This window comes from Anolis carolinensis, chromosome 1 (assembly GCF_035594765.1).
Source record: "Anolis carolinensis isolate JA03-04 chromosome 1, rAnoCar3.1.pri, whole genome shotgun sequence".
NCBI lineage: Eukaryota > Metazoa > Chordata > Lepidosauria > Squamata > Dactyloidae > Anolis > Anolis carolinensis.
Window position 1 is genome coordinate 209,913,523 of NC_085841.1, and position 22,537 is coordinate 209,936,059.

At 42.5% G+C, this 22,537-nt stretch overlaps 1 protein-coding gene across 1 annotated transcript in view; it reads right to left on the reverse strand.

Moving 5' to 3' along the window:
* Window positions 1–21,223, reverse strand: part of rapgef4 (Rap guanine nucleotide exchange factor 4) — a 249,649-nt gene extending 228,426 nt beyond the window's left edge. The window contains exon 1 of the mRNA XM_062969187.1: window positions 20,773–21,223. Coding sequence (XP_062825257.1) covers window positions 20,773–20,837 — 65 coding nt within the window. The 5' untranslated portion in view covers window positions 20,838–21,223. The remainder of the gene's footprint in view (window positions 1–20,772) is intronic.
* Window positions 21,224–22,537: the final 1,314 nt, after the last annotated feature.

A 22,537-nucleotide genomic window follows, 5' to 3' on the forward strand; every position in this document is an offset into this window, starting at 1 on the left:
CGATTGGCAATCAACTTCTTTTTCAATTCCCTATATAGAGACGTGTAAAAACGCCAATTTATTTATTTATTTATTTATTATTTACAGTATTTATATTCCGCCCTTCTCACCCCGAATGGGACTCAGGGCGGATCACATTACACATATAAGGCAAACATTCAATGCCTTGACATAGAACAAAGACAAAGACAAACGCAGGCTCCAAGCTGGCCTCGAACTCATGACCTCTTGGTCAGAGTGATTGGTCTCAGCTGGAAATTTCCCCTTGCCTGCTTGTAAACATAACAATGATGTCATCATGGAGGGAGGAGCCAAGATGCACAGTATTAATTCCTCTCTTCTCCCATTATCGTTTTGGGACTGAAGAGGAAGAAACGTTATTTTTTTTAAAAAACATAAAATAAGTAGACTTACCTTTTGAATTGAGAGCTATCTGTATTTATAAGAGAGGAACTGTAACATCCAAAGAAAATGGGGCAGGAGACAGTGGGAGGAGAAATATGTCTCCCATGTGATGAGAAGGCAAAGGGATAATTAGAAAAGAAAGCGGAATGAGGGAAACCATGTGATAGGGATAGGAAAATATTCCATTTAATTTCAAAATGGGGCTTTGCTGAGCTTAAAAGAAAAACAACAATCCCAAACTCTTTACTTATCCCATGAGATAAAGTCCTTAGACTGACTAGCAGCAATTTTCAACAAGTTGAAACCATACGTCTTTTCTACTCCTACAAAAAAAGCTGGGAAATTTCTGAATATAAAGCATGTTCTCTACCACTAAGTTATGGAATTTTCCTCCTGATGCTGTTCCTTACATCTTTAAGAGCAACCTGCTCCAACCTGTCTTTAAGGCCCTCTCCATAAGTCAACATGCTCAGAGATTAGGCAGATGGTAAACATATCGAGCAAGAAAAGCATGGTCTGCATATCCAGTGCTGTGCCTATGGAAACAGCAAGAGCAAATGGAAGGCAGAGTGAGGGCAATGAGGAAAGGGGGGGGGAACAGACCCCTCGGCTTTATTGCAAGCATCAAGCTGGATTTAAGCCAATCCATCTACAACAGGCATGGGCAAACCTCAGCCCTCCAGGTGTTTCAGACTTCAACTCCCACAATTCATAACAGCCTACTGGCTGTTAGGAATTGTGGGAGTTGAAGTCTGAAACACCGGGAGGGCCGAGGTTTGCCCATGCTTAATCTACAGCATGTATTTTGCCTTTTATAAAGAGTCATTTTTAAAGTTCAGAAATAATTTGGAACAGATGAAAGAAGCACTTATGTTTTTTATCAGATAAGTTAATATTCATGCCATATTTTTAATCGTCTGAATTAATTAATCTCTTTCTGCTTAATTGTTTTTGAATTGCAACTATTGAGCAAGTTTTCGGAACAACTGCGAGCTATAATGTTGATTGCCTAATAGCTAATTAAATTAAAAGCTAGTTAATCATTTTTTCAAATACAAGAAATTCAGGTTTGAGGTTGGTACACACCCTATTTGTATATCCAAATCCTTGTGTAATTACCGAAATTATAACAACTGCCCGACAAGGAGTGCGCACCTAAAATAAGCTGCAGTAAACGGGCCATGGGTCATGCTTTCACAAAAAAGAGAATGTTGACTTCTGGTTCATCACATTCACAAACAGCAAGAAAGTAGAAATCAGTGGAAAAACATAACACGTTTTGTTAGCTGTTAATGAGCTCAAAAATATAGTCCAGTTATGCTGCAGCTGGATGGGAGGGGTTTTAAATATGATACAGTGCTATTTTGCTAATGATGAACAATGTTAGAATCCACAGAAGTGACAGAGAAATTGGCATATAATACTTGGGTTGGGGTACTCCTCTGAATCCTATTACTGGGAGCAATATACTTTGTGAGGACATAGGAAATCTTAGGGCTCTTCCACACAACCAAATAACTCAGAATATCAAAGTAGAAAACCCCATAATATCTGCTTTGAACTGGGTTATCTGAGTTCACACTGCCATATATCCCAGTTCAAAGCAGAAAATGTGAGATTTTATTCAGCTGTGTGGAAGGGGCCTATGTCTTCTTTCCTGTGGTACACCAGTTAAATTGTGCTGACTTTAAATTTCACCTGTATACTACCCTGCACTGCAGTCTTGTGCTACAGGATAAGATATACATATTTAAATTACCAGTAATGACAAAACATACTACTGACGCTTTTAAAAGTGTTCTTTTGGGAACATTGGCTTCCCCAAACTGGTCCATAAAAATTCTACAATCTCATTGCCGCTGAGGGATTATAAGGTTTGGAGTCTAGCACATCTGTAAAAGTGCTACATTAAGGAAAGTGCTCCCAAAGCATGGGACAATTGTTCCGAAAGCAATCTGAACAATTCAAATTTGGTACTGATCTGCTCTCATACCAGCCATATGTTTACATTTCACTGACTCTACAAGCATCACGGACTGTTGATAGAATGATAGAATCCTAGAGCTGGAAGAGACCACAAGGGCCACTGCTGTGCAGGAAGGCACAATCCAAGTACCCAACAGATGGCCATCCAGACTCTGCCTAGAAAGAGACTTCACCTTAAAAGATGGGATAAAACTTGATAAAATGTTATCAAAATGCCTCTAAAATGCCTTTTGAAATAACTTTTAAGGACAACTGTGCTCCATAAAAAACCCTCATTCCAGTACTGACATTCCCATTTGTTACATTATTTTTGAAATGTAACTCCATTATTTCCCCACCCTTTTCCCCACCCTTATTTCACCTCAAATCTCAACTAGCCATTTCTCTCTTGCACATTAAAATATAATTAGCATTTTAAAATAGAATATACAACTTCTTATCGCCAAATAAACCTCTGCTTTAGATTATATCTTATTAAGAAAGTGAAGAGATTTGGATGATTTTGATATTTATTTTATATATCTAGGGCAGAAAGGGGATGCTAGTGGAAAATATTTAAGAAGCGCTAGTCTATAGGCAGATTTAAATTTTTTGTGTTACTTATGCATAAGGTGTTGCATAACTGACCACAAACAATCAGCATTGTTTTATTGCAGAAGTAAACATTTAAATCTGCTGGAAGTTACAACTAACAACCTCATCAGACAAGCTCCTTTCCCTGCCGTATGCTGCTTCCAATCCTCTTTCCCAGCAGAGCCAATTACACAACACACACCAACTTCCAGATAGGCTCCATCGGGAAAGGGGAGAGGAAGTGGTGTATGCCACCACTGCAATACAGGAGGCTTCCTGTGTTGCCTTCAGGACAATGGGAAGAAGCTGGACAGCGACACTTCCCCCATGTGACAGGGGTCTCTGGTAAGTTGCGCAATGTAAAACATAGAGTGACAAGTTCTCCACACCTCCCGCCAGGACCCCATGGATTTGCCACAATACCACAGTGAATCCATGGGCCTTTGTGATAAGGTTAAAAGATGTATTGGAGGACCTAGCAAATGTCTAGAGATGAGACTTCTCTAGGAATTTTCTAGGTCCTTCAGGGTGATTCTATGGTGACTGCTCGGAGAAGTCATTATTTCAATAGGATCTGTTGTTATCCAGAGTTTCCTGTTTCTGATGGTAAGTTCAAACATCTATCCCCCATGGGCATGGGGGTTGTAATGTAATTTTGGATAAAAATACTTGCCGAAAAAATTGAACTGTTCTTCATTTTGGTGATGTAGGAAAGCATATCTCTTATTTCCATGTTATTTCTGCCATAGTTCCAGACTGACCTTAAAGAAGCTGTTTCCATCATTAACTTGGGTATAGTTGTACTGCAAAGCTTTTTTCTTTCTTGTGTGTTCCTGGTTATTTTAGCTGATTCTCCTGAAGAAGAATGACTGGACAGCATCCAGCCACAAACTGCTCATGAACAATAAGCCAGAATTGATGATCATGCAGAGAGAGTAATTTTAACACTGAGGCTTAGATTTTGAAAAAATAAAATAAAATTCAACATCAGAAGAAGCAAAAACTAGCAGAAAAGTTCATATGTATTAGAAACCCCCTTAACTGTGTCCTCATTCATCCTCCTTGTCTTGAGAGAAAGTGTTCCAATATCTACAATTTAATCAATTGGAATGGGAAAAGACTGCAATTATTCTCAATGTATTCTTTTTAAATGGTGCTCAAGATTGCATATACCAAAAATCATCTATAATAGGTGACACTGAAAAGGGTGGTGAAATAATGGAGTTACATTTCAAAAATAATGTAACAAATGGGAATGTCAGTACTGGAATGAGAGTTTTTATGGAGCAATAAACAGTTGTCCTTAAAAGTTATTTCAAAAGGCATTTTAGAGGCATTTTGATCTGTCACTGGATGTTTTCAATCCCTTACAAACTCAAGATATACTCATAAAAAAAACAAGAGCTTTCTGTCAAAAATAAAGTATAGAAGTGTAGTTAAGTTAATCTGTTCTAGCACATACAGAGTTTAACCTATCAAGAAATGCTTTTAAAAAATCTAGCTATTCAGTGTTCAAATATCACAAACCATTTTTTTAAAAAAAAAACAAGGATTTTTTTTTTTTAAAAATTTAATTTATTCGGCCTGCAGCAACAAATTAATAATATATGACCATACTTGCTTCTTAATTACACACTAGCAGAAAAGTTCATCTGTATTAGAAACCCCTCTAACTGTTTCCTCTCTGCTCATTCATTCTCCTTTACGCTCCCATATTTTCTCTGCTTCTCACTGGGTTTTCTCTATATCCATTCACCATAAGGCTTACTGAGATTTTCCCTCTCTTTCTCTTCTGCCCCCTTGAAATTTTTAAAGTGTTCTTGGCCCTTTGTTACACAAAGTGTTCTTGGCCCTTTGTCACACTTTGTTAGCCTTGTTTCTTGGGTAGATTAGGGATCCCTAGCACGTAATTTTAAATAACTAAAATTTATCAGCTTACTACAAAAATCATGAAATTCATACTTCCAGGGTATCTTATCTGGGGCCATATTGGCTATACACTATCCCATTGTTTTTGTTACTTAACCTCCCCATTAGAATCAGTAGAATTTAAACAGTATCAATTTAATCGGTTGGAGTTCCACACTTGCCTCATATACACACTTGAAGGGCCACAGCATCTACACAGGCCACATGAGTCAGCCCTGAGGTGCATGGACTCCGTGCCAGCCACATGGCACAGGGGTTCATTTAACAAAACACGTTCAAAACGGTTATGAGATATTCTGGAACTTCCTTGAAGCATTGGAACTATGATTTAGGTGAGTGTAAATAGATGTGCTACTTCCTATTTGTGAAGCAGCTGCAGCTGTTTACACTGCCATCTCACTTTCCCTGCTCAAGCAGCCTAGGGATAGAGGTTGACACATATCTTGATCCAATTGTTCTGAGTTTTGTGGTACCCAATAAGCACAAAAGTGGCAATGTTTATTGCTTGATACCTGGAGTGACACTAGCTGGAGTAACAAGGGCACTGGAGAAGGAAGGGGTGAAAGGAGGGAGTGATTTCTTCTTTACTCCCCCTTGTCTCTCATGTCACTTAGTCATTCGGGCTGTCATCATTACTGGTATCAAGTAGTGACCAGTGCAACTTTTTGTGCCAGTAAGGCACAGCAAGAACCAGAACTATGGGATCAAAGGGTAATCTGCATACCATCCAGCCCCCGGGTGGGCTGGTTGTGTGGACCATCGCTCATCTAGAGTACGTCACTGCGGATCAGAATCACTGTTTGTGGCCTATATAGATTAGCCCTGCTAGAACACTATCATCAACCTGGAAACCACACAACAGCCCACTGATTCTGGCTGTGAACGCCTTTTTTTTTTTAAGTTTTTTTTATTGTTATTTTTATTTGAGATAATATATTATTTGAACGCCTTTGAAAATACATTGAACCCTAAGTCACTTAACCTCACCCACATGGGCTGAGGAGCTCCTTGTGTAATGCTAAAGTGACTTCAAAAATGCTTGCTGTATTGATCACTGAAACACAGCCCCCCACTTTCTCTTGGTGGTAGGAATCAGAAAACCCTTGCATAACCAATGCACTTAGTGCCCTGCTTGCTTGCTTCCAGCCCACTTGATGGCATGGCCTGACAAGTCTGGTAAAGACAGTGACAGATACACAGATGGCAGTACAGATGGATGATTCACACCCAATATATCTAAACATGTCATTCATAATGTGTGAAAAGAACGAGCTCTTAGAGCGGGAGCTCATGACCCCCAAATACCAATTCTTTCTCCCTCCCTCCCTCCCTCCCCCCCCCCCGCTCACCCCTCACCCCCCCCCCCCCTCTCTCTCTCTCTCACACACACACAAAATTGGGTATGGCTTCAAAAAAGCTTTGTGAAGAAATACATTTCCAAATATGTATGGAATCATACGGAAAACGAACCTGAGTGGTACAAACTGCTCTATCAAAAAGGTCAAAATTTACTTTTTGATTAGCCCAGAAAGATTAATCAGTGTTTTCTCTCCAGCTTGGATATGAATAAAGATAATATTGTGGATGTGCTCTAAGCACCCTGGATGTTGAACACAATTGCAGATATGGACTCCATTCCAAGCTGAGAAAGAAGCCTGGGGTTTATTTTTATGAAACGCTCATAAGAAACACTAGCCAGTGGTGCAGTAAGCATAGGACCCCAAAATAGGATAGCATCTCAGTCAGCTCCTTTGTGGTCTTCAATAAAACTCAGAATTAGTCCAGCATACAATGGCACAAAGGCTTCTGGCCACATCTGAAAAAACAGCACAGGGCCCTTCTACACAGGGTCAAAACCCATGATGGGATCTGGATTAGCCTGAGGTGTCCAAATGACGTCTCAAAATAATCCAGATAACCCAGACTAAACCTGGATTTCCAGGTTTACTCCAGTTTTTTTTTAAACCTAAAAAGATCCAGATCTTTCAATAAGGTCAGGATTTTTGTAGGTGCCGGCCCTGTGAGGTTTGAGTCTGTCTCAGGATTACTTTCTGCGATCCCGAGGGTCAATCCCCATTGCCATCGCAGTTTTTCAGACTCCAAGAGCCCGAAGAACTAGGATGGCACTGCCACCCTCCTCCATTCTCCAAAGCTCCTGACGCATCATTTTGATGTGATAAGAGCTTGCTCTAAGGGACCTACAGACTGCAGGCCTCTTTGGTAAGCTTAGGGGAGAAATAAGGGACTGGGGGCTAGCTAAATGCCTTCCCGAGAACAACCCATGATAATCTAGCCATCACCATGCCATTGAAATTCTGGGATTTGGGCGTGCTGGGTGGCCTAAATCCTAAGAGGAACCAGGATTTTAAAACCCGGGTCCTCTCAGGATTTAGGCATGTCTCGAAGGGCCCCCAGCTGCCCTCCAGCATTAGAAAAAAAAATCCTGGGCTGCATCTCTGGTCCCAAGCCAGAAGGTTGAGGGCTGTGATACATGGCACTGGGCTACTGAGATGTTCTGAGTGGCTCAATGCCACTACAAATCTCATGCTTCCATCCCAGTAGGAGCAACAGAAGGTGGATACTGTCCCTCAAAGTTAGGCCCAATTCCCAGGCCCCAGAACTTTTTTTAAAAGGCAAAGCATGATAGCCAGAATTTGGAAAGTCCACTGCTTTTGACTACAACAGCATTCTACTCCCACTTCACCTCATTTGGGCCGTATAGACAGGCCATAAGAAAACCCTATGAAATTAATGTGGTTACCATGAAGGGACCATAAACAAGAAAATAGTAAACTTTTGCCTATGTGGCTTTGCCTCGGCACATGCCCCTCCCCTCCTGTGAGCTGGTGCCTTTCTCCAGAAAGTTCCAAGACCAAAAGTTAGCTTGAAATCAACAAGTAAGGTCACAGGTATCACTTATGCCAAGTAGGTATGGAAAGTGAGGAAGACCCTCAGCAATTGGTCAATTTTAGATAAGCCAAAGTATATATTCTTTGTTTGCTATGACATGCTTTGCGGCGGCCATTTGCATGATACAGACCTTTAGGGTGTGTACGGCTGCTTGCCTTATCATAGCTGTGATAATAAACTTTGCTTTTTGCAAAGAGACTGGGTTTTCTGCCGGATTTCCCTCCTGAGCTAGGACCCTTTGAATGTAATGTTCAGTGATCAGTTGCATCAAAACACATAATGTCCTTTCATGAGAGATCTAAAATAATCTTTCTTTTGTCCATGTGGATAAATTCCTTCAGCAGTCCATGAAGCAAGAGCACACTTCAAAATCTATGCCTCTTTCTCTCTCTCTCGCTCTCTCTTTCTGCTTCTCTTCAAACTCTTCACTCTGCACCTGCTTAGCTCAAGCCTGAACAAAAATGCAACAGTATCAGAAAAACCCAGGCTTAACCAGCTTTCCAGACATGGCTCAACCAATCAGCTTCATGCATCTTATTTTGCAGTTGACGCACACACATTAACTGATTTCTTACATGCCGTAATGCAATGGAACATCAGGGAACAACATGAAGCAGCACATGAACAATGCAATATTTTTCTTACGCAACCTCCTCCATTTAGTGAGACCATACATACATAAGTATAGAAGTAACTTTATCCATTAGTATCACCCTGCAAATTAAGTGACTTTATTCTTTATTGTCTTACATCTGTGATGCAATATAATTATACTTGGGTGGGGAGAGGAGCTAATTATAATTAATGAATTACTTGTAATTAGTTGCTTTCAAGCACAGGTAAAAATCTAAAGTGAGTAAATATGAAGTTGTAAAGGAAAAGCAGAGATGTATACGTTAACTCAGCTGAATAGGTCCTCAAAACAGCACTGTGCTTTTAAATAATTCTGCCAAAGCTCATCAAAGATCTTAACAGTCTTGACACAGCAGGACAGCAACATGACATTTGTTTGTTGTGTGATCAGCTCCTGTAGTCAAGTACAACACTCGGCAAAGACACTCCGGGTCTTGTCTACTCCAAAGGAAGCCCATTAATTAATATAAACATCATGCACAGAATTGCAGTTCTGAATCTCTTCTTCGCCATGGAACCCTTCAAATATATTTTGTTGCAATTGACCATTAGGACTCAACTCAAGATTTAAAACCCTAAAATGCATCAAATATTTATGTAAAGTCATAAAGGGTCCTCAGATTTGGAAAGAAAGAAGTAAATGCACACACTCCTGAATGATTCCAACAAAAATTACACTGGAACACTGAAACGTTACCTAATATTACTTGATAATTTTAATTGATCGCTTAATGAGAAAGCTAGTGCTACATTTCACTTATAAGCCTTTTTATATCAGAGTTAGCGGCGGAAACATTTATTCTGAGTTCTGACACTATATTTTTCAAATAGTTCTTATACTTAATTTGTGAAATAATTATTGCGCCAAAATGCTAATGTCTATATATGTGTGTGTGTGTGTAAAGAAATCCTTGCAAGAGATCTCTGCAAAGGAGAGCTGAGCTCAGCTTTGCAGAGGCAATGTATCTTTTTTGCTGGCAGGTGGCTGGGAATGTCAGTTGGAATTTGAGCTTGCTAGAGAGAGCATTGGGAAGAAAGGCTCTCTAGCTACTATGCTGTATATATTGATGCTGATTGATTAGGTTATTGATCTTATGCAACTACATGGACATTGTATGATTGCAGAACTGTTTTTTATTTCAACTCTACAAGTAAGAGTAAAGTTTCCTTTGTTCTTTTAAATTCCTCTGCCTGGTCTGAGTCTTTTGCACATGGTGTTATCTGGATGCTACTGATTCCGCTGCTATACTCTCACCTGGCAACAATAATTGGAAACATAGAATTATTTTTCACACAAGTATATCATTATGAAAAGCATAATAGTTCTGGCCCAATCTACTTGTCCAAACGTATCTTCTCCTATGAGCCAGCAAGACCCCTTAGATCATCTGGAGAGGCCCGGCTGGTGGGAACGAGGGACAGGGCCTTCTCGGTGGTGGCACCTCGGCTGTGGAACACCCTCCCCAAAGATATCCGACAAGTCCCAACCCTTTTGGGCTTGAGAAGAGCCCTAAAACATGACCCAGGCTTTCAAGGAATAAATGATAAAGACGACATGGATGGACCTATGGATACAACACGAGGTTTTCTGGACGAACTGATCTGATCAAACGTTTTAAATTTATATATTGTAATTTTATATTGTATGTAATAGTTTTAATTGATTTTATGTATTGTTTGATATTGTTTTTGTGTGGGCATCGAATTGTTGCCATTGTTGTAAGCCGCCCTGAATCCTTTCAGGTGACAAATGTTGGAAATAAATAAATACTTTCACATTCCTCCTCAATTGTTCCAGAAAATCTGTTTGCAAATGAGCCCAACAATTTAGAAGGGACTGCTCCTTGAAATGCAATATCAGAACACCATCTGTAGATATTTCTATAAACTTGTCTTTCTCTGTTGTTGTGAGGCCTTCTAGTTCAGGAACATTAATAGATAATTAATCTCTAATCCAGTTTTTGCTTGCATCAGGAACAGGGAGATATTCATGAAAACTGCTGCAAATCTATCAATGTTGTGTAATAAGTAATGTGTCCTCTTCGGGCAACCCTTTGTAGGTGGAACAAAGCACATTTGTAAGGTCTGAAAATGTCTCATTTGTTTCAGTAAGATAAGCAATGATGACATAGTTCCAACTTTTTCATTATTACATGAATCTTACCTTCAATTTAAAGAACTTTTTTTCTTGAAAATTTAGCTTGAGCATATTTAAATGGGTGAAAATATCTCTCAGATATTCTCATTGTACTAACCAGAAAATATCTGTCAAATGATTGCTGAGATGGAATTGCTGCTCATTTCTCCGTTCGGGACAAACCTTGTGACTGCTAATGAACTTTACAGCGTAACAAAAGTTGATGGTGTTCAACTAGCCATAACAATGCAAAGCTATTCAAAAAGTGGCTTAAAGAGCTGGGCATGTTTAGCCTGCAGAAGAGAAGGCTGAGAGGATACATGATGAGAGCCATGTATAAATATGTGAGTCATAGGGAGGAGGGAGCAAGCTTGTTTTCTGCTGCCCTGGAGACTAGGATGCAGAACAATGGCTTCAAACTAAAGAAAAGAAAAGATATTGCACCTGAACATTTGGAAGAACTTCCTCACTGTGAGAGCTGTTCAGCAGTGGAACTCTCTGTCCTGGAGTGTGGTGGAGGCTCCTTCTTTAGAAGCTTTTAAATAGAGGCTGGATGGCCATCTGTCAGGGGTGCTTTGAATGAGATTTTCCTGCTTCTTGGCAGGGGGTTGGACTGGATAGCCCATGAGGTCCCTTCCAACACTATGATTCTATGATTCTAAGTCTTGAATTCGGTTATTTGCTTTTATTAAAATCAACCATTTTGACTACTAATTTATTTGAGGTCTGAGTTTTTCTGGTATCTTCTTAGCTTCCCTAAGAAGCTTACAATTGAATGTTACAATAGTATCAAGTCACTGATGGCATGTTGTCCTTAATTCATGTTACAAGTCCAGTAAACTTTCCAGACATTGTTCATGTCCCATCTGTCCTAATTAAATGCATTTCAAATAATCCACGACATGAGGTATCATACACTCATCTAACTGGTTAAATACTTCTTCAGCTGAACTGTGTATCAAGAAAGAGATTAAACAGTTAATCTTCAAAAACATTTCTCATATCTGATATAGCACAAGAAATTCACTTTGTTATGTCTATGCTTTTGTTCAGTTGCAGAGCAAAATAGAGGGGCACGTGGCCTCTTTCTAAAAACCGTTCCTTAATACTGGTTGGCAAAGCATCAATTCACTTCTTAACTGTATCATTTGATAAAGGCATTAAGGAATGGTCCTTGGAAACTATCATTAATCAATGCAGAAACCATGATTTTTGCAGCAGATAATATAGGTTCTTCAGCTATTGTGTGCAGTTTTCTGATTTTTGCTACAAGCTGAGAAATGTCAAATGAGGCTATCACTGCATTTTCATTGTTAGAAGCAATTGTAGTCTCCTTTTTACCATTTTTATCCCATGAAAAGAAGAGGTTTTAAACTGGTGTCAGTCTCCTGTAACATCAGGGGCTTGGGAAGGGCAAGGGATCGCTTGGTTTTCGGATACTGAAGTAATATGGAGAGGGCGGAGAAAAGGATTCCCTGTGTAATGGTTCCGAACGCAGGCAACAACGTGTGAAAACCCGAAGAGAGAAACATGTGTGATGGGAACAGAGAACTTGAAAGAGGATGATTGGGGATCTAAAAGTACTATTCCCTTTGCTAAACAGATGGTCCCCAACACTTCTCAAGGTCCATGTAATGAGGTCCCTAGCCTCCAAAGCAGCAGAAAACAAGTATTTACCTTCCTCAATATGACATCCTTTCAGATATTTGAACATGGCTGTCATATCACCTCTCAGACTTCTTTTCTCCATGCTAATCATACCCAGCTCCCTAAGCCATTCTTCGTAGGGCTTGTTTTCCAAAGCTTTGATCATTCTGATTGCCCTTCTCTGGACATGTTCCAGCTTGTCAATATCCTTCTTGAAGTGTGGTGCCCAAAACTGGACACTGTATTTTAACTGACCAAAGCAGAATAGAAGAGCAATACTACTTCCCTTGATCTAGACCAGGCCTGCACAACATTTAACTTGTGGGCCAGATGTGGCCTACAAAGGTCTTCCTTGCAACCCGTGGGCAATCTCAGGTCCCTCACCAGCTCGGCTGGGAAGGGGTGGGGCTTCCCCTACAGTAGGGAGGGAGGAGGGATGGCATGACGAAAGGTTTTGGGGAAAACCTTGGCCCTTATAAAGTGCCATATTTTGCAAGCCTGATTAAGGCACTATACTCCTATTGATACAGCCTAGAATCGCATTGAGTCCCCACAGGGAGAAAGGCCGGGATATAAAGTTTATTAGTAGTATTATATTGGCTTTTTTTTAGCTGCCATATAACACTGTTGATTCATGTTAGCTTGTGGTCTAACTAAGACTCCTTTCACAAGGACTGTTTTCAAGCCAAGTGTCACCAATCTAACATCTGTGCATTCCTGTTTTATTGCCTTAGTGTAGTACCATATATTTTTCCCTGCTGAAATTCATTTTGTTAGTTTTGACCCAGCTTTCTCATCTGCTATGGTCATTTTGGATTCTGACCCTGTCGGCAGCAGTATTAGCTATCCCTCCCAAATAGCAGATCCCTCTGGGAAAGACATTCTACAGGCAGAGCTACATTTACCCCAAGCCATCCCTTCTGCCCTCAGTATTCTAATCTCAGAAGATAGACAGGTTTCTGGGCAAGTGGACATAGTCTATCCAAAATTTTAAAAGGCATAAGAAGAAAAATATATTCTATATAAAATGATACACATTACATGAAAGATATGTTCCAGTTCATCAGAAAGAAAGGTTCCAACCCAATATGCTAGTTTTCTATTTGCAATGAAGTTTTCCCACAACAATATATGAACCCTCATCTGCAGTGGATCAGTACAGTCTCCAAATTTTGCCATGAACTCCCACCTTGTTCTACTGTATACGTGGAATAGCCTGGGAAAACTCTCTGAAATTGATTCCATATGTCGATTTGTCCACACATAAGCTTTCACAGGTGTTTGTGTCAGTGACTACAGTCCAAACACCTGGACATCAGAACACAGAAAAAAACTAAAACCACAGGGCTGTATGAATAATAGCAGGATCCGGCCTAGCACTATGAGATTTATAGAGAAAACCAACCAGTTTGCACTGGTGCCAAATCCATGTTAACTTTCTGTTGACCTTCTTGCATGACACTTTGAAAGTTGATATTATACTGTTCCATTATTCTTTACTATTGGTTGTCCTGGCTGGGCTGAACAAAGTTAAAATTCAACATATGGAGAACCACAAATTGCTACACTTATGTCATGAGCTGTACTCCTACACTCAATCAACTGAGAGTATACAGCCATTGAACTCAGTGGGACTTATGTCTGAGTAGACATTTTGTAACATTAATCTCAAGCATTCAGGGGGGAAAAATTAACAATAACATGGATATCCCACCTTTCTTCCATAAACAGTAATCAAAACAGCTAAGGCTCCTTCCAATGCTCTATATCCCAGTTTTTGATTCCAGATTATTTGGCAGTGGAGACTCATATAATCCATTTTAAAGTACATAATCTGGAATCAGATTTTGGAATATAGGACAATGTGGAAGGGGCCTAAGAGCAATAACATTCAAGCACAAAGACAACTGAAACAGATTTTAAAATGTATATTGGACAATTTCTTGTTGTTGTGTGCCTTCAAGCCATTTCTGATTTAAGGTGAGCCTATGACAACCCTATCACATGTTGTGATGGAGTCTTTGTGTAGTGATACTACTAGGAGTACTAGAAGGGGAAGAAAGACTACTAGTGAACAAGACTCCGATGAGGAGAGACAAAGGAAGCGGATCCGGGAAATACTTAAGGAGCCTACTGACGATGACTCATTTGAGGGCTTTGAGGGGGATGATGGGGTTGAGAATCAGGAGGATGGGATGACAAGTTCAGAGGATGAGGCAATGGACTGGACTAAAGTGCGGGAGATCCAGAACATCTGTAGAGAACCCACAAGTAGTGGCACGTTTGAGGGTTGGCACAGTGGAGATCCGGCTGAATCTTGGGGAGTTATGGGTTTGAATAAAAGATGGACAGAGTGGAGGGCTCAGCAAGGGGCTTCAGCTGAAAGGAGTTCTGGTGGGGTGTTGTCTGGTTCCAGTTCTGAGGGGGAATTGGGGCAAGAAGCTTCAGCTGCTAGCAGGGTGTTGGCTGATTCCAGTTCTGAGGAGGAATTGTGAATAAAAGTGGGGTTGGGAAATGGGCCCCTTTGCAGTCGGCAAGGTGTTGATGGGTATTCGTGGGTCCTTGAGAGGTGTTTGGGAAGATGTGTTTTGGAAGACTGCTGTGGACGTAAATTTAATCCAGATAATTCTTGGCTACGGGGGTTGGAACTGTGAGGGTTTTCTCTGGACTGCTTTGTGTTGATCTTGTGCATTAGCTGCCATGCTGCATTCTATGCCTTGGCTCTGTGTATGACCTGGACTGGATTCTCGTGTTTGCTGCCTTCTCCTGCTTTGACCTGGAGTGGATTCAACGACGACGATACTGTGTTTGACTAACTTCGCCAGACGTCTTCAGTCCCTCACTGTTCGTCTCTTCCTGCCTGCTGATGTCCTGCTGTGATTTGCTTTTTCTGTTGTTTTGCACAGTTTGGAGTTTGATCCAGATTATACTCCAGTTAAATCTGGGTTACTTTCTAGGGTGTGGGGTTTTGCTTTAACTGTGGAAAATACTGTGCTTCACACTGAAGATTAAGTGTTTTGAGCCTTTTTGAGTTTGTTTTTGGGCTCTTTTTGTTGTGAACTAATAAACTCTACTTTTATTAAAGACTGGTCTTGTGCTTTAAGAGGTCTGTCTTGCAACATCACAGGTTTTCTGAGACTGAAAGGTGTGACTCTCCCAAGGCCACTCATTGGGTTTTTACAGCTGAGCAGGGAATCAAATTCTGATTTCTAAAGCTGTATTTCAACACTCAAACCACAATGGCTTTTAGACAAATAATGTCCCAATTTAAATGGCAAGGGCCTTCCTGGAAAAAAGGTATTTGTCTGCCAGTAGAAGGATAACAGCCTAGCCTTCTCATGTCAGGATGTGATCGGCCCAGCATTCACACCAAGCTGAACTGTTCCCATCCTGCCAGAGCTAATAGGGATGGGAATGGCCTAGCTGATAAGGGCCATCTGGCTGGGAGGATTGATTTGTGACCCGCTCTGATCTTCAAGCCTGGGAAAGGAATGTAGTTGGGAGATAGGTGTGAAGGGGGAGGCCGGGGGGAAGAAGGCCCAACAAAAGGTGGGCAAGCCCTCGGGATTGTTACAGTCAGTGGCAAAACCCTCACAACCATGGACTGATATTGCTACGGACTTTGTCGTAAATTTGCCCGATAGTAGCGGATTCAACACTATATGGATTATAATCGACCTGTTCTCCAAACAAGCCCACTTCATTCCCCTTAAGAGACTCCCCTCGGCGCCTGAGTTAGCCAAATAGTTCCTGCAACACGTGTTTCGATTACACGGGTGTCCTAAACGGATGATAAGTGACAGGGATCCTCAATTCACTTCCCGGTTTTGGAAGTCCTTCTTGGGACTTTTAGGAACTGAAAGAGCCCTAAGCATAGCTTTCCATCCCGAAACAGATGGAGCCACAGAACGGGTCCAAAAGACCCTCCAAAAGTTCCTCCGTTGCTATAGCACATATCAACAAGATCAGTGGAAATAATTTCACCATCAGTAGGTTCAGATAAATTTGACTAAAGATCTTTGCTATATTCTACATGGAATCAAAATTGCTCATCATAGAATGAAATCATACCTGCCCTTCTCTCTACTTGCAAACTGTGTTTTATTACTCTCTTTCCACTCTTGAAGCCATATTAATGAACAAGAATGACTAATATATTAATGAACAAGAATGATGCTACTGCTTACCATTAAATCTATATTAGTATCTAACTCAGCCTGTCAGCATCTGGGAACAATTGAAATTATGGAACTTGATGAAATTGCAAAAGATATTTAGGAATAGGGGACAGACAACATCAGCCTTTCCATATCTGACATCTTCCAGATATGTTTGACTACAATTCCTCTAGCCCTATGTTGGCTGAGCACTGTGTGAGTTGTGGTCTGACACTTCTAGAGGGAACCAAGTCAGGGAAGGATGAGCAAAACATGATCATGATCATTCCATTTCTGGCCTAGTTAATATTGCCATGAGACTGAGAGTTCTTCTCTCCTGCATGCGAAAGATAAAGCCCAGGAGTGATTATTATTAAGGACTTTTCATGAGAATCGAAATCCCCTGGGAAAATGGGGAGAAAGAACATCCATAAATTATATGAAACTAAGGGCTGAAAGCAAGGGTGGTCAATTTGTATGAGAAATAGGAGCCAGCATTTGATCTGAACCCACCCTTCTTTCATATACCACACTGGCATATTCAAGGCCCACCAGGAATAATGTTCATGTCACTATTTTGGTCTGATTTTCCATTTTTATTTTGGAGGGAGGCTTGGGGGATTTACATTGCTATGTTTGTGGGTGCTTTAGGGCATTTTGGCTGATGTTCACATAAAATATCTGTGTGAAAAAGTGTAAACATTTGGGAGGGGTGGGCTTTAGGAAATTATGTGGAGATACAACACTGAGGTTTGGAAGTCACATGTGGCCCAAAGGAGATGCATGTGGACTGTGAGAGGCACTTTCTCCTCCTCTGGTTTAGAGCCATCACTGTTAGCATCTATTAAGGAGAAGAGGACTAGAAGCCATGCCTCCAGTTCATAGGAACAGGCCATTTTGTGGAAGGTGCTTGAGATGTCAAAATGCATGGAGACAATTTGCCTTGTTAACGGCATCTTATGTGACTCTTTACTATACCTCATCTAAAAGTTGAACGTCATCAAGACAAGAAATCTCAGTCTTCGTGGCCTATTCCAGACCTTCTGGGATCCTCATCTTGTTTCTCCTTTTATCCTGCTGGATACCAAGACCACTTCTATGTTGCCATAGATTAACAAAGCAGATAATCTGGATTTTATATGTCAGCCTGACCTCAACTGAATTTTGTATGTCAGCCTGACCTCAACTGAATTAACTACTCAGCAGCTCTTAAATTCCAACTACCTGAATCCTGGGACACTTGCTGACTTGAGCATTGGATACCTTTCCCTGACTGGAACAGAGCCCCTAATAACCTTTCTGAAACTGAATTGGGCCCTTAAAATGGAATGTGTCCTCCATCTTGAATGGTAGGCCTATGGTATGCAGTGACATGACCACATCTACAGGAGTTAACCAGCTGTACACCAAAAACTCACAACATGCAAGTGCCTCCAAGGCCCCATCTACACTGCCATATAAAATCCAGATTATCTGCTTTGAACTGGATTACACGGCAGTGTAGGCTCATATAATCCAGTTCAAAACAAATAATGGATTTCATGGCAGTGTAGAAGAGGCCCAAGTACCTGGGGTGCCAGATAGCGTCTCTATCTGTGCAGGTAATGTTAGAAAATGCAAGATTATCCACAGAGTACATTAACTTGTTCCAGTCAGATACATGATGGAGTCATTAGTCATGTCAGGAACTGAAACTTGCTCTTTTTAAGAAAACATTTAACATTAATAAAGACTACCAATCCAAATTTTGCAATTTAGGAACTCCAAAGAAGTTTCTTTTCAGAATCCCAAGGCACCCTGGATCTGCTGCCACATCAGACAATTGGACAATGATAGGCCATATGGACAATGTGGCCTAGTAAAGGAAGCATTCTAAGTTTCCTGCTCATGATCAGTTCTGCTGTTAGATGAAAAGAGACAACCATCTCAGGCAGCAGATATTTGGTGCCATAAAAAGGCAGCAAATTCTCAGTCCTTAATATTTTATTGTCCTACATTTACTGACAGATGGGGAGGGGGAATAAATGCTTGTGGGAGTTGCTGCCATAAAAGGAATTTGAGGGACAATTGAATACTATGCATCTATGGAGCCCCGGTGGCGAAGTGCATTAAAGCGCTGAGCTGGAGACCAAAAGGTCCCAGGTTCAAACCCCGGGAGTGGGGTGAGCGGCCGCTGCTAGCTCCAGCTCCTGCCAACCTAGCAGTTCGAAAACATGCCAATGTGAGTAGATCAATAGGTACCGCTCTGGCGGGAAGGTAACGGCGCTCCATGGCCTTGGAGGTGTCTACAGACAACGCCGGCTCTTCGGCTTAGAAATGGAGATGAGCACCAACCCCCAGAGTCAGACATGACTGGACTTAACGTCAGGGGAAACCTTTACCTTTTTAATGTGCGGGCAGTGCTTTGCTTAGCTACCTCTGCCAGCAAAAAACACCTTGAGTGCTTTGGAAATGAGAGCTTCAACACTTCATATACTAAAATGTGGCCTTGCTGGAGAACTTGACACCCAAGAATTGCCAGATCATCTCTCACAATTCCTTTGAACCCCTGAACTTTCCATCCACATTTTAAAATGAATGTAGCTTGACACCATTTTAACCGTCATGGCTCAATGCTATAGAATGCTGGGAGTTGTAGTTTGGTGAAGCACCAGCGCTCCTGAGCAGAGTTTATTTATTTATTTATTTATTTATTACAAGCATTTATACCCCGCCCTTCTCCCCAAGGGGACTCAGAGCGGCTTACATTCTGCCACGAGGGCCAGCAACAAATATACTATAAAACAAAACAATTAAAACATGATAAAAACATGGTAAAAAGTATACAAAAATTAAAATGCTGCAAGGCAGCAATATTGCACCATTCTCAGTCATTCAATACTGCTACAATTACAGATTTGCGACCCGATTACATCAGACAATGAGCTTATTCGCTGAATGCCTGGGCGCAGAGCCAAGTTTTTAATTTTCTTCTAAATCCCAGGAGGGATGGGGTTTGCCGGATATCGCTGGGGAGGGAGTTCCACAGCCGAGGAGCCACCACCGAGAAGGCCCTGTCCCTCGTCCCCACCAGCCGCGGCTGCGAGGCAGGTGGGATCGAGAGCAGGGCCTCCCCGGAAGATCTTAAGGTTCTAACGGGCTCATAGGAGGAGATACGTTCGGATAGATAGGCAGGACCAGAACCGTTTAGGGCTTTGTAGGTCAAAACCAGCACTTTGAATTGGGCTCGGTAGCATATCGGCAGCCAGTGGAGCTGGCTTAGCAGGGGGGTTGTACGCTCCCTGTAAGCCGCTCCCGTTATTAACCTGGCTGCCGCCCACTGCACCAGCTGGAGCTTCCGGGCCGTCTTCAAAGGCAGCCCCACGTAGAGTGCGTTGCAGTAATCCAGCCAGGATGTGGTCAGAGTGTGGACCACCGTGGCCAAGTCAGACCTCCCAAGGAACGGGCGCAGCTGGCGCACGAGGCGGAGTTGTGCGAAGGCTCTCCCGGCCACCGCTGAAACCTGAGGCTCCAGGCTCAGCGATGAGTCCAGGATCACCCCCAGACTGCGAACCTGCGTCTTTAGGGGGAGTGCGACCCCGTCCAACACAGGCTGTAACCTTGCGACTAACCAGGAGGACCTCCGTCTTGTCTGGATTCAATTTCAATTTATTGGCTGAAGACCTTGCAAAACATCAATTCCCAGGATTCCATAGCATTGAATGATGGTTGTCAAAGTAACACCAAACTGCATCTATTCGACAGTATAGATCAGTGATTCCCAACCTTTGGGCCTCCAGGTGTTTTGGACTTCAACTCCCAGAAATCTGTTAGGAAGTGTGGGAGCTTACATCCAAAACATCTGAAGACCCAAAGGTTGGGAACTACTGGTATAGATACACTCCAAGCAATCAATCCTCTGCACAGTGGGTGTCTAAATGATAGATCTGCTGTGCCCCTTTGCTGAATGTTGACAATTATTGATGCCTTATTGATCCTGCTCCTTTAACAATGCCTGGAGGCTTCTGAGTATCTTTGTCAAACCCAGGCAGTGGAGGAGGGAGGGAGATGAGGAGGACCCAGAGGAGCTCCAGGGAGACCATTTCATTCATTTCCTGTTTTCTTCCAGCAGGTGCGGCATTTCAGAGGAAGACCCCAATGGAAATGTGTGGCCCTGGGGCGAATATATTAGGCTGGTTTGAGAGCAGCAGCAAAACGACACTCCTTTGGCTCTATACGCACGGAGGCCTCTCTCACACCCAGACACAGATTTGGACCTTCCAGTTCACCCACTGCATGTAGTCATTTCTGATAGATGGGGGGAAGGAGGGCACTCAGGTGTCTTCAGCATCGATTGCCCCCAATCTTTCCCCGCTCCCCCCCCTATAGACGCCCTATTTCCCGCCCCTATGGTACCTTTTATCCAGGCATGCGATCCACTCGCTGGAGGAGGCAGCATGGGAGGTGTGGGCCGCCACCATGTTTACTCAGATCACCCAGGAAGCTGCTGCTGAGGCTCCTGCAGACGCTGTTTCTGTTCTGCTGGGTGGCTGCTATGCCCTGCCTTTCCTTGCTCTCCTGCTTCCCTCGCCCTGCCTTCTTCCTCTGGAGCTTCTCCCAGGCAAGAAGGCGCTGCAAAGGCGGTTGCTGCTGCTGCTGCTGCTTCTTGCGGCTGCCTCCCTCCCTCCCTCCCTCCGTCCCGCGGCGGCTGTGCAGCAGGCAGAGATGCCACCTGGCTCATCAATCTCTGCCACCCTCCCTCCCTGCTTCTTTCCTTCCCTGCCGCCCCCAGCCCTCCTTCTTGCCACCGGACGGGCGCCGCAGTCTCCCTTGGACACAATGGGCTAAATATAACCCAGTGCTGTCCAAACCGCTGAAGTCAGCAGCATTGATTATAAAGGGAGGGCGGGGGGTGGGTCTTGGTGCGTGTGAGCCTGCTCCTTCTTTCTCTTTGCCCAGAGGATGGCTCCCCTCTCTTTTTCACTCTCCGATAACAGGGGTGCTGCTGGGCACACTAGACCACCCCGGGGTGCATGTACACTGGTAGAATGAGTACCGTTTGAACACCATTTTGCCATGGCTCAAGGCTACAGGACGCTGGGAATTGTAGTTTTACAAGGCTTCTCTGCCAAAGCGTGTTAGGGACTTGCCAAACTGCAACCCACTGAGCAGGGGTCCTCAAACTTTTGAAGTGGAGGGCCGATTCACAGACACTCAGACTGTTGGGGGGCCGGAATATTTATTTATTTATTTAAGTTGGAGGGGAAAAATGGACCAGATATAAAATCATGGCTCAATAAAATCTTAGAAATTATGAACTTGGATAAATTAACATATCCGTTGTCAAACACTCAAGGAAAACCAAGACAACAAACAGACTGGGAGCTAATCAAGATTTATCTTGAAAGAGAAAATTATAAAATGATGATATAAAGATGTCTTAGATAGGAAGGACAGAAAAAGCATTCATAAAGGTAAATAGAAATAAGTACAGTAGAGTCTCGTTTATGCAACATAAACGGAGCTCGGAGCGGCTTACAAGAACCAGCTAAAATCCAGGGAAGTCCTGCTCCCCCTCTATTCTGCCTTGGTCAGACCACACCTGGAATACTGTGTCCAATTCTGGGCACCACAGTTGAAGGGAGATGTTGACAAGCTGGAAAGCGTCCAGAGGAGGGCAACTAAAATGATTAAGGGTCTGGAGAACAAGCCCTATGAGGAGCGGCTTAAAGAACTGGGCATGTTTAGACTGCAGAAGAGAAGGCTGAGAGGAGGCATGATAGCCATGTACAAATACGTGAAGGGAAGTCATAGGGAGGAGGGAGCAAGCTTGTTTTCTGCTGCCCTGCAGACTAGGACACGGAACAATGGCTTCAAACTACAGGAAAGGAGATTCCACCTGAACATCAGGAAGAACTTCCTCACTGTGAGAGCTGTTCGACAGTGGAACTCTCTCCCCGGGGCCGTGGTGGAGGCTCCTTCCTTGGAGGCTTTTAAGCAGAGGCTGGATGGCCATCTGTCGGGGGTGCTTTGAATGCGATTTCCTGCTTCTTAGCAGGGGGTTGGACTGGATGGCCCATGTGGTCTCTTCCAACTCTACTATTCTATGATTCTATGAAAATCAACAATTTAAAAAACATTTTAAAAACACCTTTAAAATAAAAACATCCTAAAAGCACCT